General features: G+C 37.0%; 1 protein-coding gene across 8 annotated transcripts; it reads right to left on the minus strand.

The window, feature by feature from the left end:
* Window positions 1-12,471: 12,471 nt before the first annotated feature.
* Window positions 12,472-17,256, minus strand: LOC110620497. Of its 8 annotated transcripts, XM_043958812.1 has the most exons (16): window positions 16,855-17,256; window positions 16,269-16,391; window positions 16,056-16,115; window positions 15,852-15,947; window positions 15,492-15,575; window positions 15,285-15,403; window positions 15,097-15,198; window positions 14,614-14,730; window positions 14,469-14,525; window positions 14,256-14,322; window positions 14,070-14,123; window positions 13,566-13,655; window positions 13,339-13,377; window positions 13,172-13,210; window positions 13,038-13,065; window positions 12,761-12,897 (listed from the first exon to the last, which is right to left on the minus strand). In XM_043958812.1, the coding sequence occupies exons 1-15, from the start codon at window positions 16,870-16,872 to the stop codon at window positions 13,054-13,056; spliced, it is 1,077 nt and encodes a 358-aa protein (XP_043814747.1). In that variant the 5' UTR covers window positions 16,873-17,256; the 3' UTR covers window positions 12,761-12,897; window positions 13,038-13,053. The 8 variants fall into 8 exon arrangements, 7 of the variants coding, with proteins under 7 accessions (XP_043814745.1, XP_043814749.1, XP_021619954.1 ...); XM_043958810.1 differs by lacking the exon at window positions 13,038-13,065 and having other exon boundaries at window positions 12,472-12,897; window positions 14,469-14,522; window positions 16,855-17,255; XM_043958814.1 differs by lacking the exon at window positions 13,038-13,065 and having other exon boundaries at window positions 12,472-12,897; window positions 16,868-17,254.
* Between the last annotated feature and the right edge of the window lie 1,279 nt (window positions 17,257-18,535).

The raw sequence follows: 18,535 nt of genomic DNA on the forward strand, positions 1-18,535 counted from the left end.
TCCCTTAGACTGTGTATCGACTACAGACAGTTGAACAAGGTCACTATCAAGAATAGGTATCCGCTACCTAGGATTGATGATCTATTTGACCAGCTAGCTGGAGCAGGTTGTTTCTCGAAAATAGATCTGAGATCTGGGTATCATCAGTTGAGAGTCAAAGAGGCAGATGTGCCTAAGACAGCTTTTCGGACCAGATATGGGCATTATGAGTTCTTAGTGATGCCGTTCGAGTTGACTAACGCCCCTGCAGCATTTATGGATCTCATGAACAGGGTATTCAGTGAGTTTCTGGATCACTTTGTCATTGTATTTATCGATGATATCTTAGTGTATTCCAGAGATGCAGAGGAGCATGCCCAGCATCTGAGGATAGTGTTGCAGACACTGAGAGAGCATGGTTTATATGCCAAGTTCTCAAAGTATGAGTTTTGGTTACGGAGCATTGCCTTCTTGGGACATGTAGTATCAGCAGAGGGTATTGAGGTAGATCCCAAGAAGATAGAGGCTGTAGCTAACTGGCCCAGACCCACGACAGTGACTGAGATTAAAAGCTTTCTGGGACTGGCAGGTTACTACAGGAGGTTCGTTCAGAACTTCTCAAAGATAGCAGCTCCTATGACCAAATTGACTCAGAAGAACCAGAAGTTTATCTGGTCAGACCAGTGTGAAGAGAGCTTTGAGGAGCTCAAGAGGAGATTGACAACAGCACCAGTGTTAGCTCTGCCTGTCAGTCATGAGGATTTCACAGTGTTCTGTGATGCATCTCGAGTGGGATTGGGTTGTGTATTGATGCAGAGTGAAAGAGTAATCGCTTATGCTTCGAGACAGTTGAAGAAGCACGAGTTGAATTACCCTACCCATGACCTCGAGATGGCAGCAGTTATCTTTGCACTTAAGATGTGGCGGCATTACCTCTACGGGGTTAAATGCGAGATCTTCACTGATCACAAGAGTTTACAGTACATCTTAAGTCAGAGAGAGTTGAATTTGCGGCAAAGAAGGTGGGTCGAATTGCTCAGTGATTATGATTGTAAGATCCAGTATCATCCGGGTAAGGCGAATGTTGTTGCAGACGCCCTAAGCCGGAAGTCACTAGGCAGTTTAGCCCATATAGCAGCAGAGCGGAGACCAGTTGTGATGGAGCTTTATAAGCTCTTTGACGAGGGATTACAGCTAGAGTTGTCTGGTACAGGTGCGTTGATAGCACAGATGAGAGTGACACCTGTGTTTCTGGAGCAGATAGCTCAGAGACAGCATGAGGACCCTGAGTTGATGAAAATTGCCAGGACTGTTCAGTCAGGCAATACTGCAGAGTTCAGATTTGACAGCAAAGGGATCCTTCGCTATGGGAGTCGACTTTGTGTACCAGATCAGGGCAGTGTGAAGGAAGACATTATGAGGGAAGCTCATAATGCGAAGTATAGTGTTCACCCAGGAGCTACCAAGATGTATCAGGATCTGAAAAGGGTTTATTGGTGGCCAGCCATGAAGAAGGAAGTGGCGCAGTTCGTGACAGCCTGTGAGGTTTGTCAGAGGGTGAAATTAGAGCATCAGAAACCAGCTGGAATGCTTAACCCATTACCGATTCCAGAGTGGAAATGGGAGAACATAGCCATGGATTTTGTAGTGGGTTTACCAGTAGCGTCCAACAGGATAGACTCGATATGGGTGATTGTGGACAGACTCACGAAATCTGCTCATTTTCTTCCAGTACGGAGTAACTATTCTGTGGATAAGTTGGCACAGGTCTATCTGGATGAGATAGTGAGATTACATGGAGTTCCAGTATCTATAGTTTCAGACAGAGGACCTCAGTTTACCTCTCGTTTTTGGCGGAGTCTGCAAAGTGCAATGGGCACAAGATTGGATTTTAGTACTGCTTTCCACCCACAGACTGATGGACAGTCAGAAAGGACCATCCAGACCATAGAGGATATGCTTCGCCTTTGTGTGTTAGATTTTGGCGGTTCTTGGAGGCAACATCTACCTTTAGTGGAGTTTGCCTACAATAACAGTCATCATGCTAGCATTGGGATGGCTCCTTATGAAGCCTTATATGGGAGGAAGTGCAGATCCCCTGTTTGCTGGGAAGAGGTAGGAGAGAAGGCTCTTGCAGGGCCAGAGTTAGTAGACATTACCAGTAGAATGGTGCCCATAATCAAAGAGAGAATCAGAACAGCTCAGAGTAGACAGAAAAGTTATGCAGACGTTCGTAGAAAGCAGTTGGAGTTTCACGAGGGTAATTGGGTATTACTGAAAGTGTCTCCAATGAAAGGAGTGGTTCGTTTTGGGAAGAAAGGTAAATTAGCTCCACGGTACATTGGACCCTTTAAGGTGTTGCAGAGGATCGGAAATGTGTCGTATAAGCTGGATTTACCTGCTTCTATGGAGAGAATTCACCCGGTATTTCATGTTTCTATGCTACGACAGTTTGTGTCAGATCCGAATCAGGTTCTGAGTGAGCCTGAGGTGGAGATTCATACAGATCTCACCTATATAGAGCAGCCAGTGCGGATTCTGGACACGCAGATCAGACAGCTAAGGAACAAGGAGATTCCGATGGTGAAAGTTTTATGGAACCACCATAATCTAGAAGAGTGCACATGGGAGACGCGGGAGTCTATGCTCCAGCAGTATCCACATTTGTTTTGAAGTGAGTTTTCTCTGTTTCGTGTGTTAATTGTGTGTTTTAGGAACATCCGAGGACGAATGTTCTTAAGGAGGGGAGAATGTAATACCCGGCTAGAGTCCGGCGTCGGCATTCCTGGTTACCGGTGGAATCCAGGATGTCGAAGTGTGTTCTATGTTCTTAAGTGCTATTATGTGTTTTATGAGATGTTTTAAGGGTAAGGGAAGTGAGTTTTGAGTTGAAATGACCTAAGGCAGGTGAGCCAAGTTCGGCCGCCGAAAGTGTTTGGCTTCCGAAGGGAAGTTCGGCCTCCGAAGGTTGCATGGTCTTGCCTGTGATTGGGCAGCCGACGATGAGTTGGCTAGTGAGCTGAGTCATGTTTGTTTTGACAAGTGTTGGCCTCAGATTCTTGCCATGGAATGACCACGTCTCTTATGACTCATCTGTACATGTTTTTGGTTGTTCTTACAGCAGTTTGAGGTGCTTGCAAAGGTGTTGAGAGTTGAGAGAAATAAACGTTACACTTGTGAGATTTTGAGAGTTGAAGAGAGGTTGACCTGTTTTTCCCTTGTTCAGTACGTGCATCTTCCTGTTTATAGAGGTAAGGGAAGATCTAACAAACCTGTTTTTACGTTTTCTGAAGGTTTTATGGAAGTTAAGGGAGAGAGATGTATGTTGAAGTGAGTTGTAGTGTTCTTGATGAGTTATGCATGTATACATGATTATGTGTTGTGATTGTTTTGTTGTTTGGGGTTATTAGCTAGTTTTGGACCCCTGTGTCATCATATACATGAGTATATGTATGTTGAGGAGGTGACGTTTGCATGGTTTGAGCAGTTGAAGGAAAGAAGGAGATGGTTTGCCGTTGAAACTGAGTTCTGGATGAACTCAGGTTCGGCAGCCGAAGGTTTATTCGGCCGCCGAACCTCTTGCATGGTGGCTTTGGCTGCCACAGCTTGCCCCCGTGAGTTTTGCATGTTCGGCTCTGTTTGGGGACTTCGGCCGCCGAAGGTGCCGCCGAAGGTTAGAGACTTTCGTCTCTGGAGTATGTTTTGGCCCCCGAAACTTGCCCCCGAAAGGGTTCGGCCGCCGAAGCTTGAGATTCGGCCGCCGAAGGTGCTTGAGTTTCGTCTCTGGAGAGGACATTCGGCCGCCGAACCTGCCGCCGAAAGTGTTCTGTCCAGCTTTCCTTTGCTTGCTTTACATGAGTTTTAGAGTGAGATGAAGGGGTTTTCTTGGGTAGTTTAAAAGAGGTAGTTTTACGATAGTTTGGTCCCTCATTTGAATCTTTATGTATTACAGACCAGAGGAACCAGAGAGAGCAGCAGTGAGTACTGCTCCAGAGGTAAACCTGCAGAGTTAGTCAGTCCAGATAGCCAGAGGTGAGTGGAACTAAACTTATGACTTTTAATTGAACCACAACCTGTTTTTAGCATATCTCATGCATCATGTTTATGCCATAGGTTGATTGCATTAGTATTCACGACTATGTTGCATTGCATTGTTATTTGGTGATGTGAGTGAATGCTGAATGATCCAATAGTCTCAGACAGGAAGTCCAGGAGCCTTTGACTACGCCCTGGCACGTATAGCAAAGACCAGGAGCCTTTGACTACGCCCTGGCAGGTATATAGTAAAGTCCAGGAGCCTTTGACTACGCCCTGGCAATGGTAAGTTTACAGGTGTTATATACACATATACATATATGACAGGAAGACCAGGTGCTCGATTCTACGCCCTGGCACAGAGTTACTGGGACTATGTGGTGACAGGTTTACTCTTGATGTGGCTTGTCTGTGTTATGGCGCATTCCATGAGATCATATTTTACTAAGATGTTTTACTGTTCTACTCACTGGGCTATAGAGCTCATCCCACTCCCTTAACCCCAGTTTTGCAGGTTCAGTATGCAGTGTACAGGGACAGTCCAGCAGAGTACAGAAAAAGTGCAGAGATCTGTAATAGCTTAGAGTGGACATGTAATATTAAAGAGATGTACTAGTTATTGCTTGACCTAGACCTAGTGATGTATGTTTTGTACATGATCTGTATATGTATATATGTTTGTCCTGTATGTGAAAACCAGGCTTAACAGGTATGAATGAACCCATCTAGAGCAAGCTCTAGTCAGGGATACAGAGTACAGAGTACATGAGTACAGAGTACAGAGATAGTGCATGCACAGGTTAAGCCTTGGTTCAGAAAAGAGTTTTATTTTCACTGCAAATGTATGATCATGTATGAGGTTTACAGGTACACAGAGAGTATAGCAGGCTTGCTACGGGTTCTGGCGGCCTTAAGCCGACCTGAATCCTAGCGCCGGTGACGGTCCTTTTTGGGGTCGTTACATGAGAAGTAACCTTGATGCCCTGGAGAAAGTCAGGGAGGAAGCCCAAATCCGAACTGCCGCTTATCAACAAAGAGCGGCCCGCTATTACAATCAAAGAGTCAGGGAAAGAAACTTGAAGGTAGGAGACTTGGCCCTGAGAAACTTAGAGGCTACAGGAAAAAGAGCGGTGGTAGGCAAGTTGGCACTGACCTGGGAGGGCCCTTTCAGAATAACAAAAGTGATCAAGCCGGGGGTATATCGAATCGAGGATATGCAGGGGAACCCTGAGCCTCACGCCTGGAATATCCAGCACCTAAAGAGGTACTTCCCCTAGAATATTTGTAAAGAAAATTCTTGTACTATGAAAACATGAATGAATGGAATAACACCTTCTTTTGACAAACCAATGACTATCTCTATTACTGTGAGTATTAACTCTCTCAAAAAAAAGAAAAGAACAGATCCCAGAAGACCTCAGTGAGGTAGACGACCGGGCTCTCAAAGTATCCCCGCCACCACAAAACTGGCTGAGATGACAAAACGGCAGTAAGGCCACAGAGCTCGAATCTTACAGAAGACCTCAAAGAGGTACAAGACCAGGATCCCCAAGACCTCCTGGCAAAAAACGGCCGGTGAGATTTCTAAGATCTCCTGGAGCAAAAACGGCCGGTGAGATCCCCAAGATCTCCCGGAGCAAAAACGGCCGGTGAGATCTCCAAGATCTCCCGGAGCAAAAACGGCCGGTGAGATCCCCAAGATCTCCCGGAGCAAAAACGGCCGGTGAGATCTCCAAGATTTCCCGGAGCAAAAACGGCCGGTGAGATCCCAGAGATCTCCCGGAGCAAAAACGGCTGGCGAGATCCCCGAGATCTCCGGGAGCAAAACTAGACCCCGACCACCCAAAGGAGCTCGGGTCCTGAGAGAAAAGGACTCAGATCTCACGCGACAGCCAAAGGAGGCAAAGCGCCGTGCCAATCTCAAAAAGGTACCAAAGCAGGTATAAAAGTCTAAATCCGAACTCAGATTACAGGCTAGTAAGACAACAACCACAAAAATTGACCAATGGCACTAAACTAACTCAGCTAACCTAGAGGAAGATCTAAACAACAAAGAACCCAACCGAGGCATACCCAAGAACTGAATCATCAGACAAAAGACGACAATGGGCCAAAAGTGCCGACCTGAAAACACAAACTCAGAAAACCAAGCAAAAGAAAGCTGAGCTCAGAAAGCTCAAAAATCAAACTGAAGAAAACACACCTCCTATAAGCTAAGAAAAAGTCCAATGGCGTGAGAAGATAAGGTCTCAGCCTCAAATCCTGTCAGAGCAGAACTAAAACTAAGAAGGCCAGCCCTGTTTACCCCCTTAAAAGGTACATGATCCATTTTACTTTGATTATACAAAGGCTATACGCCTGAGATCATATGCATGAAGTAATGAAAGGAAAATTGAGGACGACTGGTCAACTGGTAAAAACCGAACTCAGGCCGAGGACCTAATGGGGTCAAAACCTATAAAGGGGCACAGCTCAGAGTCTTATCCTTACGGTAAATCCAACTCGGAAAAAGCCTCCAGGTGAGAAGGCCCCTGTGAAATTGAAGAAATTTACAAGTCAGAAGCCAAGTCTTGGGCTAAGTCTTCAGCCCTGGTTAGCTTAAAAGCAAGCGGAAAAGGACTGTGTGCTCAATTCCTTATGAATTACGGAGAATAGTTTGAGTATTTCATTCTGGAAAAATTTGAACAAATTGGGCTTGTAATAGTTTAGATAGCTCGGTAGAGTATTAACAAACAGACAAAGGCAAAAACAATTCAAGCATAAACACAAGACAGAAAATAACTCAGGTATGAACATAAAGTAAGAAACAGAAATAAATTTTCATTAAAAGAAAAGTATATTACAGCCTATTCTCATCGCCTACGCGGAATAGAAGGAAGACCGTCCTTAAAGGACTTACATGCCTAGGGGCGCTATCATCTACGTAATCTGCATTTATACTATCTACATTGCTGATTGTGGGAGACCCAGCACCCTCTGACTCAGACCTCCAAGTACCCTCAAAAGGAGATTTAGGCCGGATAAAAGAGAACCTTCAACGACAACAGATGGGATATGACACTTGGCAAATTCAGTAGCGTTGTCACCCTTTTTGCTTACTTAAAGCAGCACAAGAAAACCGGTAAAGCATTCTGAAGGGCTATGGGACAAATAAATGTTGCAAACCTACACGTATACTATGTTGGACTGATTTTAGCAAATTACCCTTGTTTCCTGGTTTAAACATAGCCATCAACGCATTGTCCCTACTCGCATATTTGTAAGCTAAACTTTGAATATCACGGAACACATATCGAAAAGCATCAACGGAGGCTTGACTGAGTGCAGCAGATCTCTGTTTCTCATAGCACAAGCGCTCTGCATCAAAATCAACAGTAAACTGATCATCTTCACCATTCCTAGCAAGGAAATCCTGACACGAATCTACCATGATCTGCTTTATATTACATGTGTGAGCTGCATCTTGTATTCCATAATAAACTTCAGAAATCATGTTGTTCCCTGAATTCGAGTCAGGAGCAGACATCAGAGACACCACAGGAGCGTCCTTTTTCTTCTCAAGAGGAGGGAGGACAGAAGCTGGTCTCCTAGAAGCCCGGGACTCCTTTGGAATGGGAACCGGGGTAGGCACTTCGATAGGAGCAGGATGCTTACCCCTGACCTCCTCCGCTACACTCCCGCCATATGCAGAACCGGACTCCCTCTCCTCTGTAACCTGAACACCCTCGACTGGGGCCCCCTGAACATTCCCCACAGGCGCGATCTTAGTCTCGCTTGCAAGGACCTTCACCTCAGCTGTGGAGGTCTTGAGTCCCCCTTCGAGAGCATCACCAGAGGGCAAGGCCGGCTTCATCCCCGTCAACCCGGAGTTCTTGCTCGATCTCGAAGTCCGTGGAGACTTAGGGGCTTGAACAGCTTGAGTGACCGAGCCCGACTTGCTGCAGCTTGACGGCCTTGAAGATTTAGCATTTCGAGGGTCCGACTTCGGAGCTCGGGCAAGAGCAGGGGAAGGAGGCCGGAAAGACGACTTAGACGATCTTACTTCGGCCACTTGTTGGGAAGTCTCCCCCCTCGATCGCCCCGCTAGGAAGGCGCCCGAGGCAGCATTCATGTCTTACCAGGAGCGCACGAAATTCTCAGAGGGCTTAATTTGACCCATTTTCATCTCAGAAGCTGCAAAAAATCTAAAATCGGGGCAAGTCAGAAGATTTCTCAGCGAAAATCACAAAAATAAGATTAAAACGGGCCTCCACGAGGGATAAAGTAATAAGATTTTTTGCCTGTCTTGACCCTCTTGAAGAAGGCGATGAACAGACGCACTGTGGGTATGAACCCCCAGCTCAGACCAACAGATTCGAAGGAAGACAAAATCAAGCTCACATCTTTCTGAGAGTCGATTAAACCAGAAAGATGAGGATCAAGGAGAACGATTCCCCCCTTCCGGCAAGGGGCACTAACGTAGAAAAAGGGATATCCAGGTATTTCTTGGAATGAAGTTTCAGATGTTAAACAGAGTGATGCTAAACTCTAGGTCGACGACATCCGAGAGATTAGAGCTATCCCCGGTAAAAGAAGAAACGTACCGTGAAAATAAAGACAGGGGAACGCAGATAGCAGCGTGCACGAATGACCGAGGAAAGCATGAACTGGGAAAAGACGGAGAAAATTTGGAAATCAATATGACGATAAGGTGAAAGGGTATTCTGAGGCAAACTGTATTTAGATGGTGCGGTCATAATAATTCTCGGTATTTACCCCCTCATCAGTCGGGCAATAACTGATGAGAAGGTAAAGGGGCATTTGATGACCGTTGGATTTCTCCATCCCATTACGAGGCCGGGCCGATAGTAGCAGCCCACAATCAGGAGGCTCCTAAGCCCCCGAATAAGCCAGGTCCAACCCGTTCATCCTCCTGATCGGACTCTTATTTAAGTCACTCAATCAGACCAGCCCGACCCATTTCAGCCTTAAAGCCAGCCCTTTCCTAGGTTCCGGTCCTTTTCCCTCAAACCCGGTCACAAGAAGAAACGATTGTAGGTCCAGTCATTTCGTAGCCCTTTCCACTCGCACGCCGAAGGGAATTAAATGCTTGTCTAACACAGGGAGGGTTCGAGGGTTATCCGTATATACAAACCTGCACCAAGGGGTAGGTGGTCCTATAGCGGAAAGGCCATCTCGCGTGAGGAAGAAGGAAGAGGATAAAAGGGAGGAAACACTCTCCTCTAGGGTTAAGTTTTTCTAAATTCACAAGACCCTTGTAAAACACTATTTTTCTGGATCTCAGATTATCACAACTTATTTTAAAATATACTTAAAAATTTAATTGTAAAATATAAAGATTTAAGATTTTATCTCCAAAGAATTATAAAATGTAAAGATCAATTTAAAATATTATAGAGATATTATTGTGAATTTAATAAAACTTCGAAAATTATATTGTTTTAGATTAAAAATATATATTAAAGAATAGTTTAATAATTTTCATTAAAATAAATGATAGACTAATTAAGAATTTGATGGTAGAAATTAATTTGTAGTTTTTTTTTCAAATGTTAATGATTAAATTGTAAGTTTTAAAAAATATATAAATTAGCACTCCGAGGCTTAGCCTGGTGGAAAGTGCATCCTTGTAGTCTTGAGAGGTCTAAGTTCGACTCCCCCAACCCTCTATTTCAAAAAATATATATATATATAAATTAAAGTATATATTTCATTAAATTAAAAGAATTAAACTGTAATTTATTTAAATTAGTACTTTAAAAATCATTTGAATTCTTATTTTTAATTAAAAATATGTATATATAAATTATAAATATTATTACAAGATAGATTTATAACAAATAAAGAAGTGGATATATTATAAAACAATAAAAATATCGTGAAGTAGGCTTTATAAAATAATAATAAAATAAATCACTTTCACTTGTCAGGTAAATGGGACACTCTTTCTAATTTCAATTTGAAATTTTGATAAAAATTTTAAATTTTTTTTTTGAAAATTATTTATTGTATACAAATTAAAAAGTGCTGATTAAATTAAAAAAAGTACCAATGAAAAAATTAATGAAACAAAGCTCAAACTTTCAAAGAGCAAGTTGTCATCACTTATCACTTGAAAACAAGATCTCATCACAGTAGCCTATATCCTATGAACAACCTTAAACTAGTGAATAACCAGACAAAAATTAAGGTTGAAAAAAAAAAAGAAAAAATTACTATTTAAGTTTTATAATATAAAAAAAATTCATTGGTTAATTTTTTAATTTTAAAAAAATTTATTAATGGGTCCATTCATAAATATTTTAAATTTTTTTAATATTTAATGGATAAAATAATAAAAATATTAATTAAGAAATTTTTTAAAACGTTTAGAATGTTTTAATATATTTTTTAAAATTTTTGGATAAAATTTTATATGATACTCATATTTTCCTTTGGAGATTAAATTTTTAGATTTAACAATGTATCAAGTGGTGGCCAACTAGCTTTTATCCTATTTGATTTACTCTTCTAGAGTTAAGATGAACCTCAAATTTTGCATATGGGTTTTGTCCTACATAACTCAATTATTTGGGCCATGTCCAAACATGCCCCAGCTGATAGTAGAGCTCACCGGGCCACCGACTGGTTTTGGTCTGGTTTCTAGTTAGTATAGCCGGTTTGTAGAGTTTTACAATTCAAATCGATTTGATTTTAAAATGATTTTAATTTTAAAAGTTTGATTCAAAATGGTAAAATAGAGTTATAGTTCAAATCGATTTTAATTTCAACTCGATTTTCAAATTTTTTAAAACAATAGTATTAGTATTTTATATATATCATAATACATAAATTTATAAAATTTAGTTTTATAATACATTGTTTATTTACTTTTTTGTTTAATATCAAAAAGAACCAAATCAATCCATATCAAAAATTTTTAAAAGATTTTTTTTAAAATTATAAATTGAACCACCCGGTTTTGATCCTATTTGATTAATTTCAATCTTGAATTTGACTAATTTCATTGCCTACTCTCCGGTCCCAAGGCTTGAGCATGGATCAATTTAGTTTACTGTCAAATTAATCAAAACCAAAATAAATGAATTATTTAAATATAAAAATTAAATTTATTAAAATTTAAATCTAAATTAAACCACTTTTATTTCAAAATAAAATAAAATTTATAAATTACTGTGAATTTAATTGATTTTTTCCAAACAGTGATCACATTTACAAGTCCCCACAATTTACTAATTGATAATATTTGCTGTTGAGTAATTTATGTTTAGTTGTGCGAACCAGTTGCAAAGCTACCAACTTAAACTATACATCTTGACTTATCGCCACATGAACAAGTTCTATGAAGTTGACATAATTGTAAAGTTGTTCCCATTATTTTTTGCAAAGATTGCATTAAATAAGACCTGCAGGCCAGCACGTACAGAAATAAAGATACGAAAAAACTTGTCTACACAAATAAAGCATCAGCGGCTCACGGAAACCACACCAAAACCAAAATCATTCTGGCAGGGCAGGGCAAAAATTATTGGCGACGGAAAGATCAAACGAAAAGTCTAAGATAAACAAGGAGCACCGCCTTGCTACCACTCAATCACACTTCTTATAGTTAGAATTAACAGTTTTCGATTCAAATAAAAAAAATTGATTAAATTAAATTAATTTAAAATTTTAATTTAATTTTTTATTTATTTTAGTTTAATTTAATTTTTAATTTTAAAAATTTTAATTATTTTGATTCCATTTGATTTTGATTAGAAAAAAATCAAAAAAATTAAACTGAATCGATTAATAATAATAATATATTATTTTCAATAATATAGAGATATTATATTAAATTAAATTAAAATATTTTAATTAAATTTTAAAATATTAAAAATAAAGTATAAAAAATAAAATATTTATTAAAAATTCAAATCAATCAAATCAAATTGAATCAAACCGATTCGGTTTCTAACCGAAATTAATTTGATTCAATTTTTATAAATATCAAAATTTTGATTTTTAATTTATTCAGTTCGATTTTAAATCGAACCGACCGAATACTACCCCTAATTATCGCTCTGGATTTCTTTTTTTCTCTTTTATATATATATATATTTTCTCTCTTTCTTCTTTACCCTCAAATGTTTTTAAAGATATTTCCATTTGAACCATAAATATTTTCAATTTGAAAGAATATAATTAAATAATTGAGTTCCTTTAAAAGCTAATTATTTAGTCATTATTTAAAAAATCAACAACTTAATTCATGTATAGCTCTTCAGTTTAATATATTCCAGCATTTTAGTTTTTATAAATACACATAATAAATTAATCCTTAAAAAATAATACAGTAATAGTGATTTACCATCTTTCATGGAAGAGACTAATAGCTAAATTTAAAAATACCGAAACTAATGTATAATATTCTATTTATATATTATTAAAATTGACGATAATTTTGGAATAATTAAAAAACGAAGAACGAACAAAAATTATGGGACGAAAAGAGTATGTAAGTTACATTTTCATTCTTGAGCTCAAAAGAATGATGCAATTACAATTCCTGAAATTACAAAATGTACAAAGATGTGCATCTTAAACTCAGCTGCAATCCGAGGATGCTCCATTTGATGCTTGAAATATTTATCCTTCACAGCCTGAGAACTCTGCACAACCCATCTCCATCACTGCACTTTGTTCCCTAATCTTATTCTTTGTTCAGAAACATCAGTATTGTATAGTACTACATAATTACAGAGGTCTTGGGGATAAATGAAAGCTAGGCAAGCTTTGTTTATCTGCTTGTTTGTATGGATCTCTCCAACATTTATCCTCTCTTTCTGCTCTTTCCCATCGTCTTCGAAATATTTTGAACTCGCGGAAGGATTGTCTCCTTACCTGCGTAATGTTTATGTTCAGCATTAAAGGATCTCCACGAAGATAAGCATCATTAGTATTTGCCTTCATCTCTTATTTGATGAACCCTTTTGCTAAACATAAGCATGAGAGTTTCCTACTTCATAGAGGTAAAAGTTTACCTTTATCTTGGGTTCATTAGGCTGGCAACTTTAAACAAAAGCATTGATGACAGAATGAGGGGAAAAAAATGGTAAATTTCAACTCACCATGAAAAAACTGAAAAAAACAAAGGGTTTCAGAAGATCATACTTACTTCGTGTCTAGGATCGGTTTTTTTGGACTGAGATGGTTCCTGCAATACAAGAGCCAAATTATTAGGTTCTGGTAAAACTAGACAAGTTCAAGCGTTTTTTACTAGATAAACTTGGCATTAAGACCCGTTTGTTTCCGGAAAATTACTTGTATTTGGAAAATACTTACTTCCAGTCTATGATCACTTTCATTGGAAGGAGATGATTCCTGCAATACAGATAGCCAGATTATATCAGGTAAGATACTGCAGAATAAGTTTTTACATAACCTGGATTATGGAGTCAAAGCCACCAAAATCTTTAACAAAACTACTAGCTCAAAATCGGCTAAAGACCTCTGACTAAATGAAGCTATCTGCAATAATGTAATCAGAGTGGTTAATTCAAAGATCTAACCTTATTTTCATCTGTAGCTCCAAGCGTAGGACGACCATAATGCACTATGTACTCAGCATCCACAACGCCAATATTTTTCATTCGATCACCCTATCAAAAGAATGACTAAGCCATTAAGTTGCGAGAAAGCAGATATCTACTACATATTAGAGTTTAGACAACGATATCTTAGCAGTGGTTATGAAACTATTGTCTTAATATTACTAAGACAACAGTTTAATAGCAATTTAAATTTGTTACAACAAAAATTTACCCTTTTACTATATATATATTTATATTTAATAAAATTATAATTTTAGCCGTACTTTTATCCATTGTGAAACGAATAGGTAATCTGCTGCCTTATGCTCAGCATTGGAGACATGTAATGGTTTTCAAATTATTACTATTGATTTGTAGTTACAGTTAAAATAACAATTTACGGCCATCACCTTGGACTTGTTTTTATTGTAGTGTATGGAAGAGATATCAAACAAGATTGTGATAAAATGGAAAGGAGCTTGCCTGTGCACAATAACCGAGCTGATAATCGAGACCCCAAGCATGGATCAAGTCATTCTGAAAAAGAAAATGTCAGTCAGAAAGATGGACAAGAGGATGATAAGATCTGCAACAAGTTATAACATATAACACCAGTAAATTGTGGCCATTTTCAGAAACCAAAATGATTAATGCAGTATAATAACATGCCTGGATCATATACCACACACAACGCCATGCAGCTCTTGAGAAAACTGGGGCCATCATTTCAACCCATCTATGATCAGAGATTTTCAGCATAGTTTCATCAAGAAAAAAATTAACTGAAATTTTGTACTAAACAAATAACTAAGAGAAAAGGACTTCTAAAGTAAAAACATACTCGAATTGTGATATTCAAAGCTAAATACATGTGAATTTTACCCTGTGCATGGAGGAGCTGTACTATTGCCATCACAAACACCAGACTTGAAAGTTCTGCTGCTAACATTGAAAACAAACCATTTACAAGGACAGAAAAGCAAGAGTCTCAAGGCAGATCAACTTTAAAACTTCAAAGTTTTTAAACCTGTGTACTATTGAGTTCCTCACACGAGCAGTAATTTGCTGGTGTATCTCTGATTTACCAATATCCAATGCTGGCTGTGATATCTCAAGCCCTTTGCTTTTAACAATTGATATATACCTAGCAATGTTAATTGAAAATATCACATGCAAGCAGTATTAAAAATATAAAGTTACCATACAGAAGCAAGTTAGTTATTAGCATCTCTGCGAGCTTTTTCGCTTGTCTGAGAGTTGTGTATTTGCCTTGAACATAATTTTGAAAAGTTGAAGTATGGTGAAGATAGTGGACATGGTTTAAATCTTGACACCAACACATACACATTAGGCTTTCACAAGCTTGCTTTTGTTCTTACACATTTACATCACAAACTGATCTTGAAAACTAGGAAAAGAGAGCAGGTGTATTGACAATATGGGGAATTATTTTAAGATTCTAATCTACAAGGTGCTTTCTTATAATCCAGAAAAGTTTTGCAATACATACTGTTTAGGGTCAAAATTTTCAACTCCAAGGTCCTCATCCCAGAGAAAAATATAATTGTATTCTGCAACAATATCAGGATGCAAGAAACGTTTTGCAAACCACCTAGCAACACAAACAAAAATCAGTAAAATTACGTTTTGAAACTGCGTTCGAAGAAGATAATAGGATTAAGGACTAAGGCAACTCGCCATTTAGTTTGATTTTTGGCAGAAACATGTATAACATTATCATTCCATTTGTAATCCTTCCATTCATCAACAACACCATCATAATGGAAAAGCATCACAGTAAAATTACTTGATAGGAACTGCAAATTAAAGGAGGAATGATCAATGATGAATCCTAAAATGAAAGCAGATAAATGCTGTATAAGCTGCACATTTAAATTAGAATACCTTCTTGACCATTTCATCAACAATATCTCTTTGCTTTATTCCAACAGCCAGTGTAAATAAGTTACTTGAAGAATTATCATTGCTCTGTGAAAACCATATCCAAGTCAACATTATAATCAAACAATGACAATAATGAGGCAAAGAAGAAGAAGATAAAAGAATGTCAACCAAATCTAAATGATTCTGGCTATGAAAAAATATACCCAAAATTCAAAGCCACATACGACTGTAAATTCCATGTCTATGTTATACTGATATGCAACAAATGCTAATGTCTGTGTAAAAGAATCAAATATTTGGAGAAAAAGAGATCCACCATCACTGACTGAAACTTTGATCAGTGAACTTATAAACCTATACCTTTGGAAAGCCCCATAATGGCCTCATTTGCAAATTGGAAGTCTTTGAAACAATGCCTTCAGGTAATTCCTCGCTTCCAGGAGGCCTGCATGTATTCTAGAATAGATGAACACATTTAAGCCACAAATCACAGCAATTTGCCTCAGTGAGCATTTAATTTCCATGTTTAAATGACAAAAAACTTCCCAGCAAGCAAAAACTAACCTTACAAGTGACGAATTTTAAATTCTGGAAGCCATCAACTAATCTCCATCTTGATAATTTCTGCAGAGCAGGCTCATAGTTATTCCACACTTTAAACGTAACACAATCTTTGAAGTTCCAGAAAAAGGAAATCAGAACTAGAAAATGAACAGAATATTTCAAATTTCTTCAATTTTCTGTTCTGGGTATGTATAATATAACTAAAATCTGCACCTCTTTGTAATCTGGAACTATGAATGCGCTTCCTATGAAGAAAACTATAAGAAGAAAAGAAGCTGCAGGAAGAAAGCTACAGAAGAACGATCTCCTACTCTTCGGATCTATACAAAAAGGTACCTGAAAAATAAAATTAAGACACAATAATTTCAATGGCTAGATAAATCACCAGCTTCCCTTCTACGACGTGTAATATAAATCCATATATACACACAATTGGCAACCAAAACAAGAACAAATGGACTGCTTGTTCTCAATGAAACACCAGCCAGAAGAAAGAAGATTAACATAAAACAAAAATTTATAGTTTTCCCGAGAATCTTAACCAGTTTCAGCTCCGGCAAGAAAATTCCAGGAAGGTAAGCTTATCTACGAACGGAGGGGAAAAAAATTAACTCAGGCAGCTATCAGAATCAATTTGAAAGTCTTAAGAGAAAAAAGGAAAAAACAGAACTTTGGCTTTCAGCCTTTTTCACTTTGTAACGCTTTTTTGTAACAACTTTAGAATGAGAAAAATAAGGAAAATGCATTAATTCACGTAAAACAGAGCCCCATATTCCTTTTACTGCAAATAGAAACTTACAGGATTGAACAACCTCATATCCCACGAAACTCAATCCAGCGCCGGCGGTTCACGTAACAACGACACTGTGTTAGGCCTCCTTATCATGCGTCGTCGGAGAAAGCATGTTTCTTTGGTTGTTGTCGGAGGAGGAAAATAGGAAAGTTCTTAAATTTTAACTGTAAAACATAAACACGACCACTGTTGCCAAAAAAACATAAATAGAGAACAAAACAGAACAAGACAGGACAACACAAACGTTAGTTAGTTGGCGTTTGATTTTCTTTTTTTTTTTTAAGCATTTAAGGTGAGGATGAGAAAAAAAGATGAAGGAAGACGAGAAACACGAAATTCTAGCCCGAAGAACACGGTCATTGGTGGGGGATTTGCGTTTTGCACGACCCTGAATTGGAAGGACATGGAGCTTTTTTATATATATATAAATTTTAAAATTGAACTTATCTATATATGAATAAAAATAAATATGATCATAGTTTTTTTTCTTTAAATAATTTTAAAAAAATACATTCACCAATATTTATTTATCACTTATAATTATCGAAATAGACTTTATATTTTCATTAGTTAGATTATTTTTTAAAAATTAAAACTCATTTTAATGTTAATTACGTTGCTGCCCCTGCCTTTTTGGCGTTTTTCATGTTCTGTTTTAATTTGCCCATTTTGCATGTTTTCTATTCATTTTCCATTTAAAGTGAATTCACTATGAAAAGCATACTAAAAGAATCATATGGTTAAAGCATATATTCTTTTTTTTTTTTTATAACCTAAAAAATACACACAGAGTCGATAATAAAACTAGGGAATAAATTAGCACAAAATTTAATTTTTATACTTGATAAAAAAAATTTATGTAAAAAAAATTATATAAAAAGCAATTAATTAATATAAATATAATTAAAAAAACTCTCTTGAGAAAGTAAGAGAAAGAGCGAGGAAAGAATAAGAGGAAGATTTATATTGTTTTGTTAACTGACGGGAGGAGATTTCAGTATTCAGTTCTTTTTTCTCTCTGATATTATTTTTATTTATCTAGTTTTATTTGTTTATTTATTTTGGGTATGGATTTATTGTTTTTTTTTCTTCTTTATTATTTTTATTTATCTAGTTTTATTTGTTTTCTTCTTTATGATTTTGATAGCTTTATGATTTATTGCTTTTTCTCTCTATTTTTTATTTATTCCTTTAGATTCTATTTATTTACAAAAAATAATCTGTATATGAAAAAAATTTTTATAAAAAATATTTTTTAATAATATATTTATTTTTTATTATTTAATTTTAATTTTAAAAATAAATATACTAACAAATTTATATATAAAAATCTTAATAAAATATTTAAAGTATGGAAGATAAATTCCTCTCTTTGATGAGAAAATTATTTTTATTAAAATGATTTTATTTATTTTTATTAAAAAAATATTTTTTATTAACGAAAATTTTTAATTTCTTCAAAAACAAAAAAATGCGAAACGTGAAACGAATGAAAGGTTAATTTCGTGAGTTTTTATCAAAATTCGATGAGAATTTTACTAACCAATGGAAATTTAATTGAGGAGTCTAATTTAAATATATGATTTATAAAAAATAACATACATAAAATAAATATATATAAAAAAAAGAGAATTTCTTATATAATATGTTTCAATTAAATTATAATGATTAATTTTTATTAATCGAA

Source organism: Manihot esculenta, chromosome 8 (assembly GCF_001659605.2).
Source record: "Manihot esculenta cultivar AM560-2 chromosome 8, M.esculenta_v8, whole genome shotgun sequence".
NCBI classification, from domain to species: Eukaryota; Viridiplantae; Streptophyta; class Magnoliopsida; order Malpighiales; family Euphorbiaceae; genus Manihot; species Manihot esculenta.